We start from the raw sequence: 9,480 nt of genomic DNA on the forward strand, positions 1-9,480 counted from the left end.
AAAAGTAAATTCTGTTATCAGTAAGATGTATACTAAAACTATAGGAGACACTAACTTATTGATCTATGCAGGAGGAGTAATAGTTACTAGAAGATTAGATATTCCACAAGGAAAGGTTAGAAAAGAGCAAATGTGGGAAAAGAAACTACAAAACAAAGCGAAATCGTGAAGACGAGATCTGAGTAAAATAATAAAAAGATACTAAGTCAAAGAGAAAGGATTTGGGATAGTCATAGAAGAGTTGAAACAACATATCATAGAGTAACACGTAGGCTTTCCAGATATCAGAAAAGAATAGATCAGTATCAAAAGACTAGATTATTTAAGACATCCCCAGAGGAGATTTTATAACCAAATAAAAGGCGGAGAAGAAAGTAATACAGAAGAAGCTAGAAAGTTCTGGAGTAATATTTGGGATAAGCCAGTCAATTATAATGGAGATGCTGTATGGTAAAGAAGGTGAGGGGAAAATGTTGTCAGTGAGAAACAGTCAGATCTAAGGGTACACTAGTGCATTAATAAGTAAAGTGTTAGGAAAAATGCCGAATTGGAAGGGCCCTGGACCAGACTTAATTCAAGGGCACTGGTTAAAGAAATTTAGTAGCATACATGGGAGGTTGAGGGAACAACTTCAGGCTTACTTTAATGGAGGAATAATACCAGATTAGATAACTAGAAGGAGAACAATTCTCCTTATGAAAGATAAAAGCAAGGGTAATACAGCTAAAAACTATGGACCAGTCACTTGCTTAGCTTTAGTGTGGAATCTGCAAGCAGGAATGCTTTCAGAAAGCATTTACGTGCGTCTTAACAACCAGAGTTTACAGCCAGAAGAACAGAAAGGTCAATGAAGAAGGCTAGAAGAACGCATGATCTATATTATACATAGACAAAGCAGTTCTAAATGAAGGACTGCAAAAGCATGGAATCAGTTCAGAAATAGTAAGGAAAAAATTAACCATTTGTACTACATGGATGATGTGAAGCTTTTAAGTAAGAATGTAAAAGAGATAAATTCCTTACTAAATTCTGTAAGACGCTTCAGCAAAGACATAGGCATGGAATTTGGCATAGTGTGCAATATTAGTCATGAGAGAGGGACAGGTAGTCAGCAGTGAAGGCATTCAATTCCTAGATGGCCGAACATTAAAAGAAGGAGAAAATTAAAAGTATCTAGGAGTATTAGAATCTGACAGAGTACTAACTATAAAAATGAAAACGAAAATTGAAATGGAGTACATCAGAAAGGTGAGGACGTTATTGAAGTCAAGGCTAAATGGTCAAAATTTAGTGAAGGCTATAAATACGTGGGCAGTATTATTACTTAGATACTCAGCAGCTTTTGAAGATTGGAGAAAAACTGAATTAGCAAATCAGAAGAACTAGTAAGGAATTCAATATGAATGGAGGACTCCACCCAAGGGCAGGAGTAGCAAGATTATACTTACTTAGAAAGAAGGTGGAAGAGAAGACTATAGAAGACTGCGTGGAGTTAGCTAGAGTAAATATAGCCTTCTATGTTATGTAATAGTGAAGAAAGTATTAATAGCTGCTAGAATCACAGCAGAACAAAGGGAAACCAAAATGTCAAATGGAGTTAAAAACCGGAAAAAAGAAGAAACATTTTCTGACAGGCAGGAACCATGGGCAAGTGTTTCCACTATATCCATGGGCTGACTAATACCAACTGAGTGGATTGGGTAGACGGAAACTGTGTGGAAGCCCGGCGTTAATTTTTAAATGATTATAAACCAAATTCAAAATCTTGAGTTATGTCGTGCTGAGGAGACCAGAACAAGGGCAAAATGGTACCATCTACAACTACTGGAAAATCTGACAAAAGAATTATAGGGAAATATTGTATGCTCTTTTCCCTCTTTTCACTCATAGCAAAAAGACTTTCTAAACATAAGAAAAAAAATACAAGCTAGAAGCAGTTCGCTCCCCTTGTGTAGTACATTCACTCTTTACCTCATCCCATAAGTAGTCACCCCTCTCTAACCTCATAAGCAACCATAAGCAACAGCAACAGCAGCAGTTTCCTGTCAAACACCCTTGTGTGTGTATGTGTGTGTGTATGTGTGCGTGCGTGCATGTATGTGTGTCACAGAACCTCCAACATATATGTGTGTGTATCTGTGTCTATGTTTTTCAAATACTTCAACAGGTGGTTGACAACCAGTGTTGGTTTGTTTATACCCCTGTAATTACAGTAAGAGGGCCCGGTAGATTAAGTACCAGACTTTAAAATAACTACTGGGGTCAAGTATATGAACTAAAAATCGTCTGAACGGTGCTCCAGCAAGGCCACAGTCTGAAGACTGAAACAAGTAAATGAAATAAAAGGACAAAAGAATGAAATGCAAAAATATGCAAATAGAAATGTGGGAACTGAAGATAGAACATGTGGGGACTGAAGGCAGAAAGTACCCCAGCAGTAACAGGTAACTCGGGACTGATTAAAAAGGATGTGGACAAATGCATAATTAAGATGTCGGGACTTGTACAGATGCACAGCACACAGAAAATACGACTAAAAAACACTTCTGTAGGACAGAGTAAATAGAAGAGCAAAATACAAAATCAAAATAAAACACTGCACATACCCAAAGCACACAGGTATGAGGGGGTGCTGAAAAGTCCCTGGCTTTGGGTAAAAGAAAATACAGGAGGATCAGTTAATTATGATTTTATTCAACATATTTCCCCTCGCCGATTCACACACTTATTGCAGCGGTCCTTCAGTTTTTTCTGAAGTAAACAATTATAAAAATAATACGTTTTTAATCACTATTTTTGACAAGGAATTCTATGGTATTGGGCAGGGCATTTGCTATTACGATATTTCTGCTTCAGCAACTCAGCGCTGAATCTGCCTGAAATGTAATGGAGAATAGGCCAGTTTGATAACATTGATGCCCAAGACATAGAAGGAAAGTTTAAATGGAATAGTTTCCTTTGATTTCTAGTTAGAAGCAAATGGGAAATAATCCTTACTAACCAAAGACAAAAAAAAATTGTAAATTTTGTCACAAAGTATTATATGCTTGGCAAGACATCTCCACGCACCAGCAAATAGTTTGCTTGATGATTCCTGTACACAAGATTTCATGCTCTTGTGAGATTCATCGGTGTGGTGGAGTAGCGTTGACTGAGAAAACAGACGACGTGGTCGATACACCGCGGTGTCTTGAAGTACCTTTACACAGTTGAACCAATGAATTGCGTGTTATGACTTAAAGGAAGGAGGTGTTCTCCGATGGTGAAAAACAACGATCAAATATTCACGTGTGAAACTGCCAGAACTTAAAAAGAATGATTATAAACATTATTGTTTGAGTTCTGTTCTGTGTGCATTCCATTCATTATTGCCCTTTGGTAGTCAGCTGCACTCATCAGCAAAAAAATTGTAATGAATGAATGTTCATGTTCCTGTGACGTTCAATAATCCGGGAGCTAGGTGCAACTGATGAGTCACAGAACGAGGCCGAAACGCCGAAATATCTCGAATCAGTGAATCGTGTGTGTTATGTGTGCGCACATACACACATCGCCTAAAGGAAAGAGGTTTCACCGATGGTGAAAAACAGTAACGGTTATATATTTATGTTCGAACCAGCAAGAGTGTATCAAGAATGAATAAATATGTAATTATTTCGATTCTCTTTTCTGCGTGCATCCCATGAACTAACATTATAATTATTTCGCTGGATACTTACCGCCGCCATGTAAAAGATGCTCGCTTCTAACTCTCTCTTTATCTGGTTGTTTAATCGTTGAACGTCATTCTTATCAACTGAAAAAAAAAAAATGAGAGATCATTAGATCGAGTAGACTTATCGTTATTATTGTTGTTTCTTTTGCAATTTGTATGTTGATATAGATATAAAGATATTTAGATGGATAGAGAGAGAGAGAGAGAGAGAGAGAGAGAGAGAGAGAGAGAGGAGAGAGAGAGAGAGAGATTATTATATGTACGTACATACATTGACTCAAGATCACATTCGTAAGATAAATATTCAATTTGAATACACTCCAACCCTACAAAATGTACCACCACCTTATCCTTGACTGTGACAGAGACCACGATGTTGTAAGCTTTTGAACCAGGTTTCCAGTTTGGAGATACTTCTCTCGCCGCTTCCCTTCCTACAACCTGTCTCTGAGGTTATGTAAAGGGCCATACACATCGCCATTTTCCCTGACTGAAAGATTAATTTCAGAAATCCCTCATTTGTTTCACACAATACAATATTTGAGTTTATATTCATATCTTTATCTATGTATCCAGTTGCTCACGTGGTCGCACATGTTGATCCTGTCATTTCTTACCACCACGAACTTCTCCGCTGGACTCTTTATCTACTCTTTATCTACCCTTTACGGATTCTCGTTTGGATATTTACCCTCCGGCTGCACCTCTCCTACATACGAATCACTGTGGACTCTACTCTTGATGAGAAATCCTTGCAATACACCACGACGTCAAAAACCTTTGAACTTTACGTAAAACTGTTATTATTGCCATTACTTTATTTTTATATTTATTTTTATACTTTCTAAACTTTCCTGTACATACATTTTTTCTCTCCTTGTTTTTTTCTGTTTCCCTTTCTGTAGAAGAGCATAGGCTCGAAACGTAAAAGACTTTTTCTATCCCTGAGCGTTATACTAATACATCTGTTTGTTTTGTACACCACCTGTCTTCGTCTTTTGATTTTTTCGTAAACTCTCCCTATATATATATATATATATATATATATATATATTATATATATATATATATAATATATATATATATATATATTGGGATACCTCGACTTAAGTCGTTCCGATTTACGTCGCTCTCGATTATACGTCGGTTTTCAAAAATAATATATGGAAAATTAAAAATCAAGTTAAATCATTTTATTCGACTTCACATCTGTCCGCCACAAATATTGGAATCGTAAAATCACTAGAAAACCATTAAAAGCACATAAAATCATGTTACTATACAATAAATAAGAATAAAAGCATATAAAATCATATTAAGATATGTACAGTAAATGTTAAGATACACGCCATAAAGTAGAGTAGCTTAATGAACGAAATCATGAAATCAGCTGTGTTGTCTTATTTATCGGTCTTTCGGAGCTCCTATTGCACTGTAGTTGCAATATCTACCGTTAGGCGTCGTTGTCACTCATAGTTCCCGCCATTGATTTGAATTCAGATTTGTTTACGTCTGTTTATCGGCAACATTCTCATTAATTTGTGACTTTATTCTTTACCCCCATGGCTCTTAAAAAGATCCATAGTGAAAGTTCTAAGCGTCAAGCTATAACGCTGGAAGATAAACCGGCTATGATAAAACGCCATGAAAAAGGTGAAAAAGTGGCAGCAATTGCACGATCTTTTGAGATGAGTCGGACAACTGTATCGACGATTGTACATAACAAGGACAAGATTTTAGCACATAACAAATCTAAAGTCTCAGGGATGAAGAACACTGTCATCAATAAGAAAAGAGGTAAAATATTTGAAGAAATGGAAAGTCTTCTTTCTCTTTGGATTGATTGATTGATTGATTGATTCTAGTTTCAGCTTATGAGCTGTGGCCATGCTGGGGCACCGCCATTTGGTGTTGCTACTTGGTTTCACTTCATGGAGGCTTTCTAGCAACTGCTATTTGGTGCATGAGAGAGTTCGATGCAGCTGCCCTCATCTGCCCCTCCTGCCGTGATTGTTAGGTTGAATTGTCAGCGCGCTAGTATTAGTCAAGAAATCATTCAAGAGAAAGCGTTGTCTTTGTTTGAGGACCTGAAGAAAAAATATCCAGGTGAGAAGGATGTAGAGTTCATTGCAAATCAAGGATGGTTCATGAGATTTAAGGAGCGATGAAGTTATCACTTCGTTAAGAAGCAAGGTGAAAATGCATCAGCTGACGAACAAGCTGCGGCGGAATTTCCTAATGCTTTAAAGAAGATCATCGAAGAAAATGGGTTTCTTCCCGAACAGATTTTTAACGTAGACGTAAGTGGGTTGTATTGGGAAAAGTTGCCAGACCATTCCTTCATTTCCAAGGAGGAGAAATTAAAAAAGCGAAATTGACCACGCCGGGATTCGAACTCAGGGCAGTAAAATAACTAAACTGTAACTAAGCGCCAAACTATAAAATACCTTGTTTGACGATGACATGCTTGTGCGAATACATTTTATGGAGGTGAGTGGCTTAGTGGTTAGGATGTTGGATTCATGATCGTAAGATTGTGGTTTCGATTCATGGACCGGACGACGCGTTGGGTTCTTGAGCAAAACACTTCATTTCATGTTGCTCCAATTCACTCAGCTGGCAAAAATGAGAAAATCCTGTGACAGAACGGCGTTCCTTCCAGCGGGGAGTATATAATCCACGGAAACTGGGAAATCAGTCCTATGAGTATGTATGACTCGGGAAGGATTTTATGCTTTTTTTTATATATATAATAGGCGTAGCTGTGTGATAAGAAGCTTGCTTCCCAACCATATGGTTCCGGATTCAGTCCCACAGCGTGGCACCCTGGGCAAGTGTCTTTTGCTATAGCTTAGGGCTGACCAAAGCCTTGTGAGCGCATTTATCAGACGGAAAATGAAAGAAGCCCGTCATAAATATATAATTACATACATACATACATACATACATACATACATATATATATATATATATATATATATATATATATATATATATATATATATATATATATATGTATATATATATTAGAAAAAAACACCTTTTATCAATTCAAAAATGAAAAACTAAATTATACCATTTAGAAAAATGACATATAGAAAGATTAAATGTAAGATAAAACATATAACAATGATTAAGTAATGTGCAAAATAATAAATAAAACGTATATATTTGGTAGAATAACGACACGTGTTTCGTGGCTATATTTAAGAAATGATAATAGTAATAATAATAGTAAAATCACGTCAATATAAATATAGCCACTCTTCAGGTTGAAGATAAAAACTATAAAATGATTAATTAGATAAATTAATGAATATACGTAAATAATCTTGTGAAATGCGAAATATCTTAACAAATATATTCTTGTTTAAATAAAAAAATAGAATAAAAATAAGATACAATTAATTAAAATATTTAAAACAAATATATATATATAAATATATATATATAAACTACAACATATACATTAAGTGAAAACTAAATACTACAATTATTATTATTATTATTATTATTATATATATAGACACACACACACACACGCATATAATATATGTATGTGTGCGTGTGTGCGGGTGTGTTTGTATTCCTGCATTTCTCCTCCACTACCGCTTGACAATTGGTGAAGGTGTGTTTATATCCCCATAACTTAGCGGTGTTCGGCAACAGAGACCGACAGAATAAGTATCAAGCTTTCAAAAAACACTATGTACTGGGGTCGATTCGTTCGACCAAAACTTCTTCAAGGCGGTGCCCCAGCATGACCGCAGTCTAATGACTGAAACATGTAGAAAGATAAATAAAAAAAAAACATTAAAAATTGGATTTACTACTTTACAAAATAAAATAGTTGGAAAGATTTTGAACTTACGACAATAGGAATTTGCGGCGGATAAAGATATCCACAGATTGAAAACAAGTAATATGCTGATAGTTCTCCTCATTATTTTGCTGTTGTTGTCCATTTTAAAAACTTTTATTTTATTTCGGTGATGCTGTTGGTCTCCTGGTGGCAAGAAAAAAATATCACCGTTCACTTGTTACAGATGTAAGAAAAAAAAAACAGCAGCAGCCTTTGGGTGTTTGTAATGACCAACTGACACGACTCTTCCTTTTGCGGGAGCGAGTTACAATATGACGTTGGTGTTTAAAGTTCAACTGATATATATCAGTGTGTGTGTGTGTGTGTGTGTGTGCGTGTGCGTGTGTGTGTGTGTGTGTGTGTGTGTATGCGTATGCGTGTGTGTGTGTGTGTGTGTGTGTGTGTGTGAGTTCATCTGTGCAAGCGTGTGAGACTCTCTCTGTACGGATGTACAAGTGTGTGCATGTGTGCAGGCAAGTGTGCAGGCATGTGTGCAGGTAGGTGTATGTTTGTGTGTGCAAATGTGTGTGTGTGTATGTATGTGTGTGTGTGCGTGTGTGCGTGTGTGCCTGTGTGCCTGTGACAACGGGAAAACGTCACAACTGCCAAAGGTCGCATTATGCCGACATGTTTAATTATGTTGTAATCGGTAAAAATAAACAGAAGAGAAACGGTTTAATAATTTGCCCAAAATTCTGTTCTATATCATACCATCATCATCTTGGAGTGGCATCTAACTAGGCCAGCACTAGGGTATATTGCTCGTTGCCGTTATTAGCCTGATTTCGTAGAGTCAATGATCAAAAAGGTTCCAGTCGTGACCATTTATATTTATTCTTTATCTTTGATTTGTGTCAGTCCTTGGATTCTGGCCATGCTGGAACTCCGTCTTGATAAGGTTTAGTCGAACACTTCGCCTTCAGTACTTTTTCTTTATATTTGGTACTTATTCTATCGGTCTCCTTTTGACAAACTGCTAGATCACGGAAATGTGAACAAATTCACACCCGTTGGCAGGGACAACAACAAGCACCAAGACACACTCACATACATACATACATACATACATACATACATACATACATACATACATACATACATACATACATACGTACGTACGTACATACATAAATACATACATATATACATACATACATACATAAATACATACATACATACATACATACATACATACATACATGTGTGTGTGTATGTGCGCTTATATATATATATGAAAGAAAAGAATGTAGTTAAGAAAGATACTTTAATTAAACAAATTGTCAGGATTGTAGCAAGAAAAGTAATTCTTTGGCAAAAGGCATCCATCCATTGTGTTATGATTGGATTAGTTAAACCGAAAATCTTAAACTTTTATCTAAAGTACCAAGCATTACTAAAATCTGTCAAAAATAGAAAAAAATGTGCCATTGTTTCAAACAAAGCGTAATGTGTTTAAAAACAATGTAATAAAAGATTTATATGACATTTCTTGTTGCAAGTGCAATTTCTTTCAAAATTTCGGTTGTGGCAGAGACAAAAAAGCACCAGAGAGAACAAGATTTTTTACAGGATCAACGGACAAATTGAAAAATGATCATTGGGGGAATAGATCAAGCAGTATCTAAACAGAACGTTCAGAGGTTAATTAGAAAGAATCGGCCAGAGCACAGCCGGCCTTCTACGTCAGCAAAGGATTCTGAATTGATAGCGTTGTCATCAAGCAGTGAATCTGGAAATTAATCAGGTGAAGGTGAAGATGAAGATTCTCCAATTCCATTTTCCACGAAACGAAAAGACGTCAGCAAAAACCTAAGTTCGAAACCACCAATAAAACGAATGAAATTCCCAGAACTAGCTTCTGCCTGTGACCGCACCGGTGTGTCAGATCGTGCTACTGCTCTTA

The 9,480-nt window shown here is 36.4% G+C and overlaps 1 protein-coding gene across 1 annotated transcript in view; it reads right to left on the bottom strand.

Annotated features, from left to right (window-relative positions):
* The window catches only part of LOC115219066 (soma ferritin-like), a 22,805-nt gene extending 14,933 nt beyond the window's left edge, over positions 1-7,872 (bottom strand). The window contains exons 1-2 of the mRNA XM_029789128.2: positions 7,587-7,872; positions 3,720-3,796 (exon numbers count right to left, since the gene is read on the bottom strand). Of these exons, the coding sequence (XP_029644988.1) occupies positions 3,720-3,796; positions 7,587-7,680 (171 nt within the window). The 5' untranslated portion in view covers positions 7,681-7,872. The remainder of the gene's footprint in view (positions 1-3,719; positions 3,797-7,586) is intronic.
* Positions 7,873-9,480: the final 1,608 nt, after the last annotated feature.

This window comes from Octopus sinensis, linkage group LG14 (genome assembly GCF_006345805.1).
Source record: "Octopus sinensis linkage group LG14, ASM634580v1, whole genome shotgun sequence".
In the NCBI taxonomy this organism is placed as follows: domain Eukaryota; kingdom Metazoa; phylum Mollusca; class Cephalopoda; order Octopoda; family Octopodidae; genus Octopus; species Octopus sinensis.